General features: G+C 42.5%; 1 protein-coding gene across 1 annotated transcript; it reads left to right on the plus strand.

Annotated features, from left to right (window-relative positions):
• The first annotated feature begins 5,980 nt into the window (after positions 1-5,980).
• On the plus strand, positions 5,981-21,377 carry gfpt2 (glutamine-fructose-6-phosphate transaminase 2). Its single transcript, XM_027000177.2, has 19 exons — positions 5,981-6,258; positions 6,965-7,072; positions 7,331-7,426; positions 7,575-7,700; positions 8,683-8,741; positions 9,564-9,698; positions 11,267-11,328; positions 13,989-14,068; positions 14,893-15,010; positions 15,334-15,497; positions 15,812-15,907; positions 16,222-16,319; positions 16,749-16,869; positions 17,063-17,220; positions 17,374-17,488; positions 17,599-17,726; positions 17,826-17,993; positions 18,300-18,461; positions 20,245-21,377. The coding sequence occupies exons 1-19, from the start codon at positions 6,252-6,254 to the stop codon at positions 20,287-20,289; spliced, it is 2,046 nt and encodes a 681-aa protein (XP_026855978.2). The 5' UTR covers positions 5,981-6,251; the 3' UTR covers positions 20,290-21,377.
• The last annotated feature ends 172 nt before the right edge of the window (positions 21,378-21,549 follow it).

The raw sequence follows: 21,549 nt of genomic DNA on the forward strand, positions 1-21,549 counted from the left end.
TTATTTGTTAAATTTCAAGGGGTTGAATATATTGTTTGATCGTCTTGATGGACCTTAATACAACCTAAATAAACCATTCATCTAAAAAAAAAAAATGAAACTGTTATCATCGTATCTGATGGTTCTTAGTCCGAGGATCATAATTCGGTTATTGATACATTACACATGTACATCATCTTGTATGTTTATGCATTTTACTTTTCCATAATGTGGGAGGGGGGTTTAAGTCTTGGGTCTTAAGAATTTAATTATTGTTAGTACATCCTTACTCTTAAATTGTTTAAATGAGTAAATAAGCCTTACAGGTGATTTTTTTTTTCTTTCTCTTGTGCCTGTACACATAACATACACATGTATGTACAGGCCCAATGGGATATTTATTCTGGAACTTGGTGAAATGTAATAATTACTGTTCCTTACGTTGGCACCTGACGAACACACAGCAACGATTTAAAAACCAGAAGGATTTTGTCAAGGCTGTACCAGAACGAATATTTACAAAAGGTGCCACAAGGTGGCGAATTTGTCTAACCTAAGGTAATCCTTGTCTAACCAGAGAATATATGTACTTCCAAGAAATGGGAGGCCATGGGAGGGAAATAAATGGTCTCCTCTGAGCAGTTTCTCGGCATGCTTTTGCAGTGTCGACTTTTTGAACTTTATTTACATTAATCAAACGTGTAAAGTATCGATTCCAAAAATCTAATCCGGGGATTAAACAACGCATCGCCACGGATCTACGCAACAGCTAGTACAGCCTAGCGTATGGAGTCTTTCTCCGCATAGAAGTCCTGCTGTGTTTCTTTATCTCACGTCCCGCTTTTTGGCAGCCTCCCCCAAGTCTGAGGCTGCCACGGTAAACACATTTTCCTGGAAGTCACCCCCCCCGCCCCTCGGCCTCTGCGCTCTCTCTCTCTCTCTCTCTGACGTTGGAGCTGCACACGCTGACACATCGTAGGTCATTTCTTCCTCCAGCGGGACGTCTGGAGTTAATACGCAGCCTGGTGGTCCACCCACCACCGGCCCTGCCAGGGGTTCTGCTCACCGCTAGTCATCATGATGGGGCCATGAGATCACAGTCTGACCGCCCCACTGGACGTGAGCTGGAGGCCCAGGAACAGGGAGCCACTTCAGCTTTGGCAGCCGTACCTCTGCAGAGAACTTGTGCGAGAAACGTATTGCTTTTTTTTTTTTTTTTTTTTTTTTTTTTGGCATGACAACACGTGCATGTAACTGTCCCCAAGTTGAAATGAACACTGTGGTTGAAATGACATGCCCATAAATTATGCCAGAGAAATCTTTACATAGAACTTAGTCAATGTTTATTTATCCTTATTCCATCATGTTAGAAGAATCTTGCATAGGCCTTTATGCAGTTAGAAATTAAATACACCGCTTCAAAATGTGAACTTTTTTTCTTAACAAACAAAAATATGTGGACCTCAGAGGACTTTTTACACTGACTGTGAATCTGTTTTTAGAATGTTTCTTTATACTTTATAGTTTTTAAGTGACAGTACCAACACTGTTTTATTCATATTGAGGTTGTTATTAAAATATGTACAAATGTGCTTCAAAAATACACAGGTGTATGATTTTTGCCTTTATTTGACCTCAGGAACATTCCTTTTCAGTGTCCAGCAGAAGTCTGTCCTCGGTACCAGTTTTCCATAGTATACATAAATCATGTTATGTGAGTATATTGGAATAAAAAAGCTACGGGTGATAAGGAAATTCTGAAAAAAGTTGGATTCAGCATGGAAAAAACCTATCATCTATATGCATATGGGTGTGGTTGTATGTGTGCGTATGATTGGGTGTGTATGTTTGCACAGCCTGTTTGGCTGTTCATTTATATAAGGAAGGGGAACAGGTTGTATTAAAGATTTCAAGTGGCACTTTTTCACCAGCTTCTACTTCCTGGAATGTTTTGGTTCTTATTGATGCTATTTAAAGGTTATCATGTATAGACATTGTCATCAGGAAATCATAATCTTTGCATCGGCGAACAGTCAGTCTACGAATAAATCAGACTGAATCAAAGCTGATACTCACTTGCATTAACGTACACCTGCTGCTTCAAATAATTAGCTTTGACTTGTGTAAGAAGGGGGCTGTTATAATTTGGACAAAGGAGAAGAGCCACTGAAATCTCTTGATTCATTGTCTGCAGCCTGTTTAAAAGGTACCAGTGTCAAGCAGCAGAAATGGCGTGTTTAAAGTGACATTTTTCACTATGACCTTTCTGTTAGCTTGTCTGAAAGGCCATACCTATACCAAACTGACGTGACAGTTTGGGCAGTTTATATTGACAGAGCGACGGTAAATAAACTTAGTGAAGAGTGGAGAGACAGGGAACAGGGCTAAATCAGAACACATGAGAAAAGTAAAAATCAGGAATCCTGTTCGTGTCTAAAATGTATGAATTTTTGTCTGTGGCAGTACCTTCGCATCTATGACACATCTGGAGGATTAAGTCAAAAGATCCCATTGGTCCAAAAAAGAACGATTCCCTGACACAACAGGCCTCAGAGGACACTTAGTTCTGCAGTTCTCGAAACATCTCTAATTAAAAAAAAAGGCTAGATTATGCTTAGTCCTGTAACACATTTAAAGTTAGAACACTCATAACACAATAATGTTGACTCTCTCCAGTGCATTTTTATGCAAATTATAATAACCATCCTAGAGATTATTAACCAGTCAGTAATCTTGAATTTCATCCTGCTTTTGTTCTAACACTAATTTTTGAGTGCACTCCCTAAACTAGCTTTCAACACACCCAAGGGAGGTGATCAAGAGCTAGGTGTGTTAAAGGAATTAGAATGAGTAAAATTTGCCTGCCAAATATGTATCGGCCCAACTTTGTGTGACATTTTGGTTTAAGGCCATAATATCAAAACCTTGGCATAGAATGCTACAGAAAAGGCACTGACTAAAAAGAGGATTCCTACCAGTTTTCTGTAATACTTCATTCTTACCTGTTCTCATCTACAAGGTTTACCTATAGGATTAGCCAACACAAGAGCTGAAAGGTCTGCAGCCTCCTTGCTAGTACGCTCATCAGATTCCTCTGGGTTCAGCTGAGGGTGAAACTAGCAATTATACTTGAGTCTTGTCAGAGCATCTTTCATGAGTGATCTGTTTTTAACTACAAATAATCAGAATTTCATTATATTCAAAACGTGATCAAATACAGCATGTTGACATTTTAATACAACTGAGATCTTAACACTAGAATGCCATATGTTATCAGGATGTCTTATTATCTGTATTATCCATAAGGGTTTTCATATCAATGTACCACACTATATCATAAACTCAATATAGTAAACATTAATAATTTAGTAGACAGTACAGATTCTGACGCAGTAAAATATACTGAGACAGAAAGCTCAGTATATTTTTTAAAGAGATTTTCTTTAAAGTCACTTGTAAATCGCATTGATTTTATTTTTACATTTAAAAATGATTATTCTTCTTTTACTGCTACTTCTTCTGTACTTCTTCTCCTTTTACCTAGTTCAAGCTGTGACACATCTGGTGTGAGAGGCGTCCCTTTTCCCCAAGTGTTTGAGCAAAACCAGGAAGCCCAAAAGAGCCATAATACACATGAACTTTGCATTTAGCAATCATAGTCATTGTGGCTGAATCTACAGATACTACTGAGAACTGCCTGCAATTGTTTTCTGATTCTACTGCATATATTGTTAAATGGCTGCTTGTACGCTGTTGAGGTGAATGTTTACCTATAAAGAATGACAGTATGTTCTTTGTAAAAACCAAAGACGAAATCTGCTCTTGAAAGTCTTACCCCGATGCTCAATGTCATAAGCATGGATTTAACAATAGAAAACAGACTTTTCAAAAGTGCAACATAGGAGCATTCCTTGCCACCACTCCCAGCAAGGGAAGTTCATTAATCCACAAGTTCCTTCTGCATCCGTAAAAACAATGTCCACAGGGAACACCAGGACACCAGGCTGTCTCTGTGCTGAGGCTCGGGGGGACTGGCTGACAGACAATACGCAGACAGCTTGCTAGTGGTGGACACTGTCAGTCCTCTTCTGTCTGTCTCCAGAAGCACCTAGCAGCACCTAGCACCACCCTGTTAGTGGTTACAGGAACCCACAGTCTGTGGGCAAAGCGGAAATGTTTAAAAAAAGCCTAATCTTGCAGTGATTTAAGCCACATGGAACACAATAGTAAACCGTCTGGTACAAACGAAATCTGTCCATGTCTATTGTAGTAACCCAAATGTTCCGCTAAAACAAAATTCAAGCAGAAGACGGTTCAATTCTAGGGTGGGGCTTATGTTTTAAGTTATTTTTTCCCCAGTTATTCTTTGTTTTCATATGCCAGCGATGTGTCAGTGCATGGCACACCCAGAAAGGCAAAAAACCCCTCCTTCTCTTTTATGTTGTGCCCTATCATAAATTCAAACGATTGTTGAGTTTATCTGGAATTGGAACTTGTCTGAAGAACTTGTCCATTCACAACAGACAGAAGCAGTGCCAAATCATCTACATCCCACACTTGGAATACGGTTGCTGCTGGGTCTCTCCACATAGCCATGAACAGCGAATGTCACGGGCCTGAAGGAGACGGGTACGTTACGTAATGCGAGGCGGATGCGCTGCCATTTTGTACGCTGGCCCACATGTGGTTGCAATTCACAGCTCAGGACAGGCTGAGTAGCAGGCCTCCAGAGCCCACCCTCTACCCCCCACCCCGCCCTTCCTGCACAAGGGAGCACCTAAAGTACTGACTGCAGGCTTTAAAGCCTAGCCTGGCTAATCTTTTTGCAGTGTGTTAGACCTAGCAAAACAACTAAGTCACACTTTTTGTCTTCTTCTGTTTTCCCCAACTTGTCACGTCATACTATTCAGATTTATGTTAGGGGATCCGTTTTCTCCCTGCGATGTTTAGTTTGTTTTAGAATTTAATCAGTGCAAAAAATTGCCCATATTGGTGATAGAAGCAACCAAGAGTCAAAGCTTGAAACAGAGGTTCAACCTTTCTAAATGTTGTTTCATAAATATAGCATGCAATTTCGCGGGTATGCTCTTTCACATCCAGGATGTGAGATCAAATAGATTTTTCAAAAGTTGTATTTAATTAAACAAAAGTTAAATGGAAGTTGTTTTTACAATGGGGTCCTCTGTGTACATAATTTCCTCCAAGTGTGTCAAAGCTTTGATTTTTACCACACACTAGGGTCCTGAATAATTGCACACTATCATGTGTAGAAGAGTTGTGACTTCAGATTCTCAATCTCTCAGGCTGTGAGCCCAGAGCCACTCAGTGGGGTCCAGTATTCCTTTCTCAACCAGCTTAATACTACACAGATGTCTACAGAGGGCCTGTGTTTTCAGTGAAACTGTTGGTCATTGGGAAACACTACCCACTGATAAATTATGCTAAAACAGACTTACACAAAGAGGCTAAAGGAAAGCAAAACTGAAGGGATTTCAAGTCTGTTCTCCTACAATTGTACATGGTTTCCATTATGGTAGGGAGACCATATGAACTAAAATATTAGCTACTCAACATCCTTGTGCCACAAAAACACACACAAAAAAGTCATTTTATAGAATACTAAGGAATCCATTAAATGCATCTAAATTATTTATATTCAAAGCAGAAGCAGGAAGTTACTTCTGACTAAGCATTACATTAATGTATATGTGCAGTGACAATCAATTCAGAATTTGTATATTGTATTATAAATCATTTTTGCTTTCTTGTACTGCATGTTTTTAATTTATTTCATTATTTTATTTTTGGATGAAGAGAGAAATTGTAGCGCCCGAGGATGCTAATTACTAGTATTTAAATGAAGATCCGTTTCCTGTTAATTCAGTAAGTAGCCAATAGCACGTACGACGCGTAGGCCCGACTAAAGAAACTGGATTTTGTTTCTTTCGATTTCGTTTTCTCTACCAGAAACTCTGATGACTGCGTGGATAATTAAGACAGTAATTATGCCATTGACGTGGGTTAAGAGGGGGTTAGAATAAAGAAATCACACCAAAGAACGGAGAACCAGCAGCGTGTAGGGGTGGGCGGATCCTCCGTTACCTTGGAAACCAGAGGTGGAGCAGTCGCTCATATAAGTTAAGACGCTATGAGCGCTACGGGTTCTTCCTGAAGTCGCTGGACATACACAGTTGCTTATCTTAAGCTGCAGCAATTTGCTTTTCATCCAACGCACTCGAGGTTACCTTTACTTAAAAGAAGACTTCGGAGCGATGTGTGGTGAGTTAGACTGAGTACTACGTTTAAAAAAATATTTTTTTCATTTAGAATAATAGCTTTAGTCACTAAGTACATATACAGCCAGCGCTAGCTAGCTGTTGCTAGCCAGATTCCCAAATGCGATCTAACGTGGTTAGGTTATAGTAGTTCTGAAATGTCTTTGCTTTCAAAAATAATATAATAACAAATAGATATGGACACGTTTCATCACTACCCATTTTGTTTTAAAAATATGTTCATCTTAACCGACACAGTCTTGTGTCAACGTAACGTTTGCTAACGCCAGTGACAGATTCGGTTTCAAGCAAGCAGTCCGGACATACGAGTCCTGCTTCGGTATTTTTTAACCAACCGAAAACTGCTTGCTACGTGGCCGAATCAAATGGATCATTGTGTTTTCTTCTGCCAGCTCTTTCCTTTGCCAGGGATTAAAAGGGCTCCTTCATATCCCATGCCTTCATAAATCCTCCGGCACATTTAGTTTCACCATGTCATAGGTTCCCATCTCACAGCTGCATAAAAGCATCTGTAATATGCCACTTGAAATAGCTGTTTCATATAGCCTTGGCATCTAGTCAGACATTTAGTGAGTTAATATCCATTTTGCTACAGACTCTGTATTCTCTTCATTGTATTCATTCTGGGTCACATTCTAATGTTATAACATGTTTATAACTTTCTAACTTTTGTTTCTCTACCCCTTAAGGGATTTTTGCATACCTGAACTACAGAGTGCCACGGACAAGGAAGGAGATATTTGTGACGTTAGTGAAGGGACTTCAGAGGCTGGAGTACCGAGGTTATGACTCTGCAGGTGAGGTGGCCCCTCCCATCTTCCAGTGAATGTAATGTCAGTGTGTTCTACTGGTAACAGATACAGCTCTGAGCTTAACAGAGGCCTCATTTAATGTATTTTGGCACCACATGGAAGTCTAGGTGCTTAGTTTGGCTCAGGTGGCTGCCCTGCCTGAAGCAGTTTTATTCTAGGGAACTTCACCTGAATTTAGTCATGACTGAGTGCATGACTATGTACCTGTGAACAGGAAACTTAGGATAGTGTGTGTGTGTTCAGGTGTTGCGGTGGATGGCAGTGGGAAACATGACAAAGACAGCATCTGCCTCTTTAAGAAGAAGGGAAAAGTAAAAGCGCTGGATGAGGAACTCTACAGTAGGTCACACTGTTCTGGCATCATCTCTTTCATCTTCTCTTTCTCTAGCCCCTCGTCCACACATGGACTGCCTACTTTATCTCTGACTTCTGTTCCCTACCTCTAGTGAACTGATGATTTTACTTTAATTCCTGTTCGTATTGTTAGAGAATGACTCGGTCAATTTGGACGAAGAATTTGACACACACTTCGGCATCGCACATACTCGTTGGGCCACACACGGCGAGCCCAGTGCCCTCAACAGCCACCCTCACCGCTCTGACAAGAACAACGGTAATGTGCCTGTGTACACACCCATATACCGCCATACACAACGCAGCGAGAATGCTCCATTGGCCATTACATTACAATGCTTACGTTATACCACCTTTAACAGGCAAACTATTGATCGAGTGTCATGTCAAGTTTCTCAGGCCTATTTGGCAGGCCTAGCTGTCACTTTGGGGACTCTCTACAACATATAGATATAACAGAGCATGGGCCGAGTTTGGGCCACTGAATGTGTGACGGCTGAGTTCCGAATGGCAGAGGTTCCATTTAGAGCTGTTGACAAGGGACACGGTTTTTACAGTGTTATTGCTATGCAACAGAATACATAGAATCAACAGTGAAGGGGTGCTGCTGTGCTCTTCAGCTGGGAGACTATGTGCCCTTAGGTCACGTCTAGAAATATAGAGAACAAATTGCTATGGATCGGAAAAGCTGTCTACATTTTCACAAATGTAGTGTGAGACAATGCACAAGGAAAAAGCCCATGGAGATGCAAATTGAGCTCAAATACAGATGGATGTCTTAACATAAAGTCAAACGATAAGATACTTAAATGTAACATGAGATTATATCACGTCAAAGCATGCAAACACATTCAGGTTTGACATGTGAAGATATTCCAGACTTTCTCTTTCGCCCCACCGAGCACTTTGTTTGTATACATTTGGTATCATGGTGGGTTTCCAGAGGGGGACAGGGTGAGATGCAGTCAGGGCGACAGCAGGGAGCCACAGATTCCTGCTCTGAGCAGGCTGATAATCACATGCAATTTAATTGTGGCGCTTTTGTATTTTCTGGATGCATGAGTCTGTATGTGCATGTACAAGGTGTTTCATGGTTTAGCATAACCTGTCAAACTTGTGTTGTGCTGCTTGGCATAACTTGTCCAGCTTTTGTCGTGATGATTCATATAACCTGTTTAGCTATAAGCAGAGGCTATACAATCAGCAGTTTATAATTCACTTCTTTATCTCCCTGTTTGCAGAGTTTGTGGTGATCCACAATGGCATTATCACTAACTACAAGGAACTGAAGAAGTATCTGGTAAGTGTAATTTTACCACACATGCCCACATATTATGCCTTAATATTACTTCACTCAATATTCCATTTCATTTCATTACAGAAATCGGATGTAATATCTCAAAATCAGGTCTAGACTGCATTTTCTATTGCATTTCGCATGACATTCCATTCTGAAGTGTTTGAAAGTTTAAAGGAGTAGTAGGAATGTAAGAAATGAATGTAAAAACAAAATCTGCACTTAAGCAAACAAATGTTTTTTTGTGAATGAAAGTATGAAAGTTTTTTTTTTTTTTTAATGTATTATGTAAGAAACTTCTCATGGATGCACTGGGACGCATCATCAGTGATGTAACCTGGAGTCGTCGGATGTTTCGGGTCTCTTGTTTCTTACATAATACGTTAAAAAAGAACTTAAGAATGGAAGAAAATGGAGCAGGAGTAATAGTTCTTAGTCAGTTTTTTCTGGGTGGATAAAACATTGCCAGAGGACTACCTGCTCAGAGACAAATGAGTAATACTGTAAGACATGTGACTCTTCTTTTCACCTTCACATAAAGCATATTGTACTTGTACTAGGATCATACTAGGATATTTTCCTCCAAATAATATCCACCCAACACACACCTAGTAATAGGTAACAGTTTAGTTTTACTGCAGTGTCCAGTGTTTTTAAACGAGCAAGCCTTCCTTTAACGTCATGGGTTTATATCATATTTACGTGATGTAATCTTTAAAGGCTTGTGCAGGGTCCCGTTCCTTCCCCAATGCGGGAAGCATCACTTTGCTTTGCGTTTGCATGTCTGTGTAACCATGGCCCTGCTGGGTCCAACCCTTTCAACAGATTTCCAAAGGCTACGAGTTTGAGTCAGACACCGACACAGAGGTTATCCCCAAGCTGATCAAGTATCTTTATGACAACCGCGAAAGTGAATATGTGTCCTTCTCCACCCTGGTGGAGCGCGTCATCCAGCAGCTGGTGAGCATCCGGACCCTGCGCATCTGTGTGTGTTTGCGTGTGCGTGCTTGTTTGGGTGTCGGGGGGGGGGGGGTACTCTCACTTAGACACTTCAGAGACCTTTTTGCCCATAGTGTACAGGTTGAAGTCCAGTTATTGCTTATTGGGATCTTTTTTTCATGAGGACGTTCTGTAATAGACTTCAGTTAAGAGTGTCTTAATATCGGGTTTACAGCCTGGAGTTTATCTTATATGGTTATGATAACCGTTAGCTCCATTGTAACATTATAGATCAGAATTATATTCAGCAGTTATTATTTTTAATAATCACACTTATGGTTTGTACTCTACAGTTGCTTTTTCTGGTTGGACTTTTTGTGTATTCCTTTCAATATTTCTCTGCTAGTAGAATGACTGAGTACAGGAGATACAACTTATTCTCAAAGGCCATAATTTATGTAAGAAGTAACCTTATCTTATCTCCACCAACATTATTAAACTTATTCCTGTTATCCCAGTTATACATTTTTTTTTCTGTACTGGAATATGCTAGGTTCACTTTATGAGCTGTCCATGGCACTTTTTTATGAGGCCCCAGGGCATAACCTTCTCCCTCAAGATCCCAAAGTCCACAGAGCTATATAAATGCCTCTGGTGGCAGCGTTGCTGGAAGGATCCACTGTCATGGCCCTGCCCTGCCTTTCCCTGTCTTTCAGGAATCAATAGTTTCTCATTAGCCTATAAAACCCAGTTTCCCTATCAGATTAAGTCTGTTCCTGGTTTCCCCTCCTTCTCCTAAGAGAGACATAGCATGCTTTATGGCCATATGTATTCCTGTAAAGTGATTTCATTATCTAAATTGATCTTGGCAGCCCCGACTTGGCTTATTGACCTCGTCCAGCAAGATAAAGGAGCGATAAAGTTTTTGCACAGCCTTGGGTCTCGGAGTACGCAGGTTTTTACAGGACTTGCGCCTTCCTTCATGGCAAGCAGGGCTGAGGGAAGACGCTTTAGTTTAGAGTTGGGGGAGGGAGGGAGGGAGAGAGGAGCAGGGAGAACGTCTCACCCTAAGGCAATTAGAAACAGACCGCGACTCAGCGTGTCTGAGCGCTTGGCTTCGCATGGGAATAGGCACGCGTTTGATTTTATGTGCCGTGCGCATTTGCATATGCATGCATCTTTTAATGCAAAGGTAACTCCGGGCACATATGTGTGCGTGGGTCAGTGTGGTGAGAGAGTGTGTATTGGCGGTGCGTGTCAGTATGTCTGCGTGTGTGTAATTGTGCGGGAGTGTGTGGTTTCTCCTCTCAGTGCAAGTGCAGGCTGAGTATACGGGCTGGGCGGGGTTGAGGGTGACAGCTGGTCATTGCAGCACATAGAGGGCTCCGTGTTCACTGAGTGCTTCTGTTCCTCGTAGCACCTCTTTCTGGGCCCCCGCTAGCCTCACACCACTCTGGGGATCTGAGCTCCACAGCACTTTAACGTACACTGCCAGAATCAGTGAAGCAGCAGAGACATTTTCTTTTAGATAAAATATTATTTGCCTTTTATGAGCATGTAAAAGCAATGTCCTTCCTTCTCTCCTGCAGGAGGGGGCTTTCGCTCTCGTATTCAAAAGTGTTCACTTCCCAGGAGAGGCTGTCGCCACAAGGTAACACCAGCAGCACCACAGTACCTAATAACCTCATCCTCATTTTTCTCTCACACTCACGCTCTGCTCAGATTCTCTGCTCCTTCACCTTTCTTGGCCTGCTGTAGATTAACTGATCATTGAAGCTTACTGAGCTTTTGAACACAGAGTCGTGTGTTTTGTTTTCCTATGAATTAAAATTGGGTTACTCAAACACCATGGTTTTGTATGCCACAGAGAAACATAATGCCACTTGATAAGTTTGTATTGAGTTGCCGGATTATAGCTATACTCCAGCTTTGGCTTTAGCTCCGAGTGCTACACTACCAGCCTGAAACAGCGCTGCACGTTTTGCATAATTCTCTACATTAGCGGCTTGCTTTAGCCTTTTAAAAATAGAATATTGAATTATACGCTTTTGAAAAGATATTGATGATCACTACAGAATGTTCGCATTTCTGCCTGAGCTTCTAAAATGAGATCTCATTTTCATCAAAATTCTAAAAATACAGTTTATTAAAACAACACAAACCATTTATATTGCCACACATTGTTTAAAAAATTCAAGTCATTGATGGAAAAACTAGGTTAAAATGTATGATCCTGCCCTCTTGGTAAAAGGGTAATCGGAGACTGGTGATCTTAGACCTTAAACCTGGATGAAAAGTACTGTAGTGCATAATACTTGAATATGGAGGTCTTAGGGAAAAGTCTTTAGTTAAAGAACAAATCATAGAGTCCTCATGAGGAAGAACCCAAAGAGCCTTTTATTGACAGCTAAGAATGTATAGGCATCTATTTGCACTTGTTAATGTCCTTTTCCATGAAACTACCATGTAAAAAATAGAAGAAAAATGGAAGAAAGTCTAAACAGAAAATAGCATCTAAAGTTTGGCAAGTTCACCTAAATGTTGGTAAAGGTACACAGCACTCCACTTGAAGAAAAAAAGCCACCAGTTATCCCAACTATGGTAGAATGCATATAATGTTGTGGGGTTACTTTGCTGCCTCAGGACTGTCGTGGACTATCATTGGGACACCAATGAATTACACTGAAGTTGCATGAGGAAATTCTCCAGCTAAAAGTAGAAACCGACAATCTAAAACTTTAAAGAGGTTTAATCATTAACAGTGAAAAACGCAGGAGTACATTAACAATATAGTGGCTTAAAGACAAGTTTTATCTTTCAATTGAACTTCCATTTATTTTTGAATTTAATTTTTCATTGGCCAAGGGAGTCCCAGTAAAATGATATATGGCAATGTGAAATAAGTGTGTTTTCTGTTATATAAGGCTGCTCTTATGTGTAATGTAGATGCAGATGCATTTTAGAACATATTTGTATGGAAATCCAGATAATGCTAAAAAGTACACAAATGTTTCTCACAACCCTGCATATGAAAGTTAGCCAAGTGAGACCACTAGCAGAGTTAATCGTTACCATATGCCTGTAATTTACTCTGAATGAGAGTGTTTGTTGTGGTTCATCTTTTGTCCAAACAAGAGAATTGTGCAAACCAGTGCATGGCGCATGGATTATCTCGTTTAAAAAGATATTCAAGATGTCGTTTGATGTTAATGTTATGATCCATGTTACTTTTAGCATTCGATATTCAGAAACACCCATTTCAAATGAGCGCGTGTCAGAGGATGCAGACATTCAAGCCCCCCGATCTTTAAAAGGAAGAGCGTCTCCCATACTCTCAAACCAATTAACCATTCTCCAACCAGTCAAGTCATTGTGGACTTTGCCCCCACCCATCGTAGACAGACGTCTCTGGTCCTTTCTCTCCCCGTCTGCATATCCACACTGTCCATGCCTTTTCACTCTTTCTCAGCATCGGGTCCCAATTGATGGAGCATTAAGGCAAGTTTTTGCTCAGGCCCTGGAGCAGCTTTCACGGGTTAGTGGACAGTACATCGCAGACCGAGCTAGACTGAAAGACCGTCAAAGCAGAGCGACTGGTGAGAGTACGCAACCTTCTGGCCCCTGCGTAGCACAGGCAGGAGAGGCGGTGCATGACCAACTGCAAACGGTGTTCATTGTGCCCAACAAATCCCTGCACTAACCAAACGGATCTGAACAAGGATGTTGGGTTAAAGACAGTGTGGTAGAGGGAGAAACAGTAAACAGGTGTGCTGTTTGTTTAGGGCTTTACATAGTGATGCACCAATATTCTTATACCAAGTGCTCAGGCTTGGTATAAGAAGGACTAGTTTTTAGTTGATCCTTCCAGGTGCTAAAACTGTAAGTCATCGGAAATATTGTAGTAGCAGATTAGCAGGTTGTTTTTTTTTATCAGATCTCAGGTTATAGATTATTATTTCAACATGACCTATTTTCAGCATTGGTATACACTACCTCTACCTCCAAATAGTTTTTGCATAATGTTTTAGTGTTTTGCATAAAGCCAGCGCGTGGAAACCCTGTCTGAGTTGAGCGGGCTGTCGATCTTGAGTGACCAGTCGGCTTGTCTGACTGCTTCCTGTCTAACTACTCTTTGTCTCAGTTTCTGTGCTGCCTCTTGTCTTTTTTTTTCTCAGAGTACTACAAACACATGCATGCATACACACAGGCACACACACAAACCAACTCTTTGTTTAACCAAGATCAGCCGAGGTCATTCATTGAGCCCCATCACATAACCCAGTCCACCTCCGTTTGTTTTTTCACTCCTAGGCGAGGCAGTCCTCTGCTAATCGGCGTACGGAGCCAGTACGAACTCTCCACTGAAGAGATCCCCATCCAATACAACTGTGGTGAGACAGTTCTGCACTGCCTCTGAGGGGGCGGGCCCCACATACCCCACCGTACCACCTTAAGAGCTCACAAAACCAGTTGTGTGCTCGGATAGCCACTGATTCTTTTAACGCATTCCTCAGTTGTGTCCTGCTGGCGATGAAATATGGTCCCCACCCCTTGACAGAACTGAAGTACACCCAAACAACAAAGGGCAGGCTGCACGTCACAATACGCAGATCCACATCCAACACAAGCCCAACTCAGGAATGTGGCTGTTTTAGTCAGGGACTGACTTAGAGGGACTGACAAGATTCACCAGATATCCATGGATCACTGATAGTGTCTGTATTTGAATCGGGTGGGGGGGGTTGAAGATACTGTATGGGATCTTGCCATATGACTGGGACCATATACCATGTAAACACCATCTGCCTCGCCTACGCCAGAGGATTACAGTCCAGTCTGCAGGAACCAGTGCCCATTGTTGGTTTGACTTATTTCCTAACACACCTGAGCAGGCACTCGGTGGTCCACAGCTCTAGAGTGCCAGGGTGAAGGGTGTTGGGAGCTGGGATAGCATGAAAATGTGGACTAGCTGCAGGTGACTGGGGACTGCATTAAAAACCCTGTCCTTCACCGTTACACCATTGTATGATTTGGCGCCAGATGTGTTAATATCCTTGGAATGTAGTTAGCACTTCCAAACTTGGGCATATGTTACAGGCCGAAGATTCTGCTGTCCTAAATAATGCCATCAATTGGTGTTTTAAGTAATGTTTTTTGTTAGTCAATTGTTGGTCAATTTTTGTTGAGTAAGTATAACTCTTTACCTTATCTACAGAAGATTCGAGGAGAGACATTCAGGATAAGAACTCATTTAACAAAGGGAACAGCAGCAATGCCTTACATTCCGTCAATGACAGGATGGCCATGGAGTTCTACTTTGCTTCTGATGCCAGGTGACACACACACACCCTCCTACACAACTCACCTGCTACACATTACATAAGTGGAAAGATATTTTTCTCAACCTCCTCAGCTTCAGCATTTTACCGTTAGGTCAGATGATTAGAGAGTTAAGTGGTCAGTGCCTTGCTGTAATACACGCGCAAAGGCAGCTCAACACCACTGCCTAGTGGATGCAAAACCTCATTACAATACGGTGTTTTCCCCTCTTCCTGTTTTCCCCTTTCCTCTTCAAACATTTAACTCTCATCTGTTTCCCTCACACCTATCTCTCTCTCTCTCTCTCTCTCTCTCTCTCTTCCTCCCTCTGTCTCAGCGCCATCATTGAGCACACCAATAAGGTGATCTACCTGGAGGACGATGACATAGCGGCGGTGGCGGCTGGGAATCTGTCTCTGCACCGCATGAGCCGCGGCGCCGGGGACGACCCCGTCCGCGTCATTCAGACTCTGCAGATGGAGCTCCAGCAGATCATGAAAGGTGCCTACCCTGCAACAGACACACACACACACACACACACACACACATGCAAATACCCACATGCAAAAACACACAATGTTCAACAATGCAAAAGAAAACACATCATCACTGTAGTGATAAATAGACTAAAAATGAAATAAACTAAAATGAAAATGTCAAAAATCACCTCCCTGTTGTGAAGGTGATGTGCTTCAAAAGAACAAGCTACCTTTTCCAAATGGACATCCAACCTCAAGCTTTTGGTGTCTCTCACACTCCCTCCATTGGCCCTGTTTCTGAACACTGACACTAGCTCGATCCGTTCCCCACCTCAGGTAACTTCAAGGCCTTCATGCAGAAGGAGATCTTTGAACAGCCTGAGTCTGTCGTCAACACCATGCGTGGGCGGATCTGCTTCGACACCAGCACAGGTACGCCATGACCCCGATGTCTGGCAGGTGTGGTGCAGCACGACAAAGTGCCTCCATGTCCCCGTGATTTAGTGCTTCTCCACTGCCCAATCCAGGCCACTGCTTTCCGCATGCCCTTGAGCGGTTCACATCGGCTTGCTGCAGCTGCCGTAAACTTTCGCTGGGGACTGATATTCGATGGACTGGGCATTCTAGGATTACCTTTTTTTAGAACATCCTTCGGTTCTTTTTCCAGGAACAGCAGCAGGGAAGGAGAGTTGTGGATGTGATGCTCAGTAACACGGGTGCATGAGATTGTGTGCTTTTGTGTACAGTGATGCTGGGAGGTTTAAAGGATCACCTGAAGGAGATCAAGAGATGCCGACGCCTTATTATAATTGGCTGTGGAACCAGCTTCCATGCAGGAGTAGCGGTAAGTTGCGTTCAGCCAGTGTTGGATGTGGGCAAATAAAGTGACTGAAGTAATAAAATAAAGCGCCAGTCGTCGGGACACCCAGTTGGTGACACCCAAGTGAGAGCCTTGTGATGAGTTCCATCAGTGTACTGGAGGTCTGTGTGTGTGTGTGTATGTGTGTGTGTATGTGTGTGTGTGTATGTGTGTGTATGTGTGTGTGTATGTGTGTGTGTGTGTGTGTGTGTGTGTGTGTGTGTGTGTGTGTGTGTGTATGTGTGTGTATGTGTGTGTATGTGTGTGTATGTGTGTGTGTATGTGTGTGTATGTGTGTGTATGTGTGTGTATGTGTGTGTATGTGTGTGTATGTGTGTGTATGTGTGTGTGTGTATGTGTGTGTGTGTGTATGTGTGTGTGTGTGTGTCTGCGTGCGGGCGTGTGCGTACCCAGACACGGCAGATCCTGGAAGAGCTGACGGAGCTGCCCGTCATGGTGGAGCTGGCCAGCGACTTCCTGGACCGTACCACGCCCGTCTACAGAGATGATGTCTGCTTCTTCATCAGCCAATCGGGTACCCATGTGTTCCATTACACAATACCGCCAGTGCTGAACTGGACTTATATAAACCCATGAGGTGTTGGATCAGCACTGTGGACATAGTATTTTATGAAAAGATGCTTAACAGCGCAGCATAGCAGCGGCAGCGACGGTAGTGATACAGGCTGATTTTGTGTGTGTGTGTGTGTGTGTTTGTGTGTGTGTAGGAGAGACAGCTGACACTCTGATGGCTCTGCGCTACTGTAAGGACCGAGGGGCTCTCACTGTGGGTGTCACCAACACCGTGGGCAGCTCCATCTCCAGAGAGACAGACTGCGGGGTCCACATCAATGCCGGGCCGGAGATTGGGGTGGCCAGCACGAAGGTCCAGTACAACAGTGCTGTCACTGTCTCTCTCTCTCTCTCTCTCTCTCTCTCTCTCTCTCTCTCTCTCTCTCTCTCTCTCTCTCTCTCTCTCTCTCTCTCTCTCTCTCTCTGTCTGTAATGATGAATGAGTGTGTGTCATTCCCCCATGCAGGCCTACACCAGTCAGTTCGTATCTCTGATCATGTTTGGTCTGATGATGAGCGAGGACAGGCTCTCACTGCAGAAGAGGAGGCAGGAGATCATAAAGGCCCTACACAAACTGCCAGGTGAGTGTGAGTGTGAGTGTGCGTGCAGCAGTTCAGAACTCAGACACTATGCCAACATGTCTCTTTGAAGGGCGCACTGATATACCCTCTCCCTCTCTGTTTTCATTCAGAGATGATTAAGGAGGTTCTGGCCCTGGACGAGAAGATTAAACGCATAGCAGAAGAGCTCTACCAGCAGAGGTCTCTGTTAGTCATGGGCCGAGGCTACCACTATGCCACCTGCCTTGAGGGGGCACTGGTGAGTAAAATGTATTTATAGTATCTTAAAGGTTAGAAACATTATATTAGATAGAAGTGCATCAGAGCAGGTTCTGATTATTAAACGTGTCTCATGCAGAAAATTAAGGAGATCACATACATGCACTCGGAGGGCATTCTGGCTGGGGAGCTGAAGCACGGCCCGCTGGCTCTGGTTGACTACCACATGCCTGTCATCATGGTGATCATGAAGGACGCCTGCTACACCAAGTGCCACAATGCCCTGCAGCAAGTCACAGCCAGAGAGGTATCGCACATAGATAGAGTAACACAAACACACACACACACACACACATATATGCACAAACATATGTGCAAATCTTAGTCTTTTCACGTTAGAGCCTTAAAATTGTTGTCACTTCAGTGATCTCACCCACTAGTAACTTTGCTTGTTTTGACAGGATTTTTGTTTAAAAAAATACGAACCACAACAACCTGGAATCACGCCCGATGGCAACAGCAGATCCTAATCTAAATCACAGACTTACTCACTCTGTTTTGTAAGCACACCTCCTCTAACCACCGACTTTGTCCCTTTCTGCGTGCCTCTTAGGGGCGGCCCATCATCCTGTGCTGCCAGGACGACCCCGACATCAGCAAGCTGGCGTACAAGACCATCGAGCTCCCCTACACGGTAGACTGTCTGCAGGGCATCCTCTGCGTCATCCCGCTGCAGCTCATGTCCTTCCACCTAGCCGTGCTCAGAGGATATGATGTGAGTCCAACACCCCCACTCTGTCCAGCATCGCTCGCTCTTAGCATTTCCCGTTAGACACGTGCTACTTTAAAGACGCCGCGCACTCTGAATGCGTGACAAGCTCCGGGAGCAAAAAGAGCATCGGGCCAGAGACAGAACGATCGATTCGATCCGTGTTATTACTCACAGGCTCCGAAAGTGAACCAGACCTTGCTCATCTTTGGATGGTGCAGATGTGTCATGGTTGCTCATGGAGCCGTGTATTAAGCAGCTGTTCGACTGCCGTTTCTGGGTCGTTCATTTTCTCACCAGAACAATGGATGCGTCACGTAAATCATAAATATTTTTGAATGAAAAAGAAATGAAAATTGAATTGAATAACGTTATATGACCAGATTGGCGTATAATTGTCCAAACATTTAGCATGATGAGATGGCGGATGGTGTCCTGGGGGATGTCCTCCCTTACCTGGAGCAGGGCATGAGTGAGCTCCTGGACAGTCTGTGGCACTACTTGGTAGCATCAGATGCAGTCATGCATAACGTCCCAGAGGTTCTCAACTGGTTTCAGGTTTGGAATGTGAGGGCCAGTCAATGGCATCGATGCCTTGGTCGTCCAGAACCTGCCTACACGCTCTGGTCACCTGAGGCCGACATTGCCCAACAACAAGAGGAAGCCAGTGCCCACTGCTCCAGTGTGTTGTCTGATAAGGGTGTATTGTCTGACAATGGTACCTAACAGCAGTCAGGGTACTTTTGGCTATCACGTGGTGGTTTGAGCATCCCTCCAAGGATATGCCTCCCCAAGCCATCACTGACCCACCGCCAAACCGGTCATGCCGGATGATGTTTCAGGCAGCATAATGTTCATAACATCTCCGGACTCTTTCGCGTCTGTCACATGTGCTCAGTGTGAACCTGCTCTCATCTGTGAAGAGAACAGGGTGCCAGTAGCAGACCTGCCAATTTGGTGTTCTCTGGTGAATGTCAATCGAGCTGTGCTCATGCTGAGCTATGAACACAGGTCCCACTAGAGGACGTCACGTCCTCATGTCACCCTGATGGAGTCTGTTTCTGACAGTTTGGTCAGAAACATGCATGCCAGTGAGCCAGGAGGTCATTTTGTAGGGCTCTGGCAGTGCTTCTTCTGTTACTCCTCACACAAAGGAACAGATGCTGGTCCTGCTGCAGGCCTTATGCTCTTCCATGGCCCTGTCCAGCTCTCCTCATGTAATGGCCCATGTGGTGGTATCTCCTCCATGCTCTTCAGAATGTGCTGGGAGACACAGCAAACCTTCTTGCGACAGCACATATGGATGTGCCATCCTGGAGGATCTGGAGTACCTGTGCAACCTTAATGGGCTGCCTACATTTACTACATTTGCTACCTATTAATATATCTGTCTCTCTAGAAAAAGAGAAGGACATGCCCAGAGCTCAAGTTATATGACAGTGAACTTTCAGTTTTTATCTATGTTTCCCAAATTTCTAGCAGAAAGTGTCATATTCAAAAAGAGAAGTTCAATAAATTAATTGGTCCTCAGCGCATGACAGTGTTGTAATTTAAGCATTCGCTTAACCATTCACAAAATCCTCTAAAAGTCAAACTCTGCAAGTTTATCATTAATTAATTTTAGAATTGTTTTAACATCGGTGCCAGATCCCAAAACTGTCAGACTATTCTTATTCTTACTTATATTTTCCAATTCCTCCCACTTTAACAGGTTTTGACTGATCACCCATGTGTTTGCATATGTTTCCTGTGATGTACACTTCCTAATAGTATGTGCTCTTTAACACAGGTGGACTGCCCCAGGAACCTGGCCAAATCTGTGACAGTGGAGTAACCCACCATGGAAACCCAAATCCATTAGTGTAGCCATGAAGAATACCTACCATCCTAGTGCAATTCTGAGTGTGTTTGTTTACGTGTGATGAGTGTGCATATCTATGCATTATGACCAAAATCTGGAACTCTCATTTTCTCCTCCACTGAACCAGTGTGAGGATGCTCCATGGAGTGCATTGAATTCATTGCCTTTTGTTCCATAAGTGCCTAATGTCCCACTGCACTAATGCAGGTGAAAGGAACCCTAAACTGTGCCTTAAAACCTCCACTCTCTGCTCTTAGTTGAGACAGGTTAATCAAAAAGAGGTTTACATTTACTTTTTTAATACCAAAGTGCAATACTTTAAAACAAATGGGAACCAAAAATGTTTAAAGGGAGTGCTGTGATGGAGACCTAACTGAGAAAATGAATGTGTTTTGCCTTTTCTATCCATAATTTTGGAAGTACTGGCATACCTAAGATGTACTTCCTATATACTGTGAGCGGCATCTAGTTTCAAGTGAATGTTAATTGCCACAGCATCAACTAAAAAACAATATATAGTCACCCCACCCAGTCATCATTTTCAATGTTTTTATATAATACTGCATACTTAACAATAAGACACTAAAACTATGGCTTTGCTTCATTTTTTCTTTAAAAAAATCTTTTTTTTACTTTCATCATTTTGTTTTGCTGGAAAATAATGTTAGAAATGTCAGACTTATGTTGGCTTTTTACTGTGGAATTTAGTGTACACCCCATTGTATTATTAACTGTACATTCCAATTTTTTATTTTGAAATATTCACATGATTTGTTTCAATCTATTTAAGTTGTGTAGAAGTCAGATAACTTATTTTATACTGGCTATCTGGGATGGAAGCTGTTTAGTTGTGTGTAATTTTTTCCTTTGTTTATATCCATGTTATTAATGTCCTTTTTTTTTAAATTGATTTTTATTAAATATATATATTTTTAAATCTTGTTGGATGAAGGTTGACATGGTGTGAAGACTAGTTAAATATAATTCTTTACTGTTTACTGTCTAACGATGATCTATTTTAATATGAAAAAAAAATTTAATAAAGCATGATGTGTAAGTTAGTTTGGTTGTCCTTTTTATTTATATTTGCAACTTTGATGTTTATTTTATTGGAAAATTACATAACTATTGCCATACCACTCCTTCACAGCTGTAGGACACCGGCGAGCTCTAAAATGTTCTTTATCTCCTTCTAAAGAGTTTTAAGGAACACCTCTATAAATAATAAAGGCA

The sequence above is a fragment of the Electrophorus electricus genome, chromosome 6 (genome assembly GCF_013358815.1).
Source record: "Electrophorus electricus isolate fEleEle1 chromosome 6, fEleEle1.pri, whole genome shotgun sequence".
Classification (NCBI taxonomy): Eukaryota; Metazoa; Chordata; class Actinopteri; order Gymnotiformes; family Gymnotidae; genus Electrophorus; species Electrophorus electricus.

Coding starts and splice junctions, on each gene's coding strand:
- gfpt2 (XM_027000177.2), top strand. Junction 16,320..16,748: donor GCTTCCATGCAGGAGTAGCG/GTAAGTTGCGTT, acceptor GTGCGTACCCAG/ACACGGCAGATCCTGGAAGA. Junction 18,462..20,244: donor CCGTGCTCAGAGGATATGAT/GTGAGTCCAACA, acceptor TCTTTAACACAG/GTGGACTGCCCCAGGAACCT.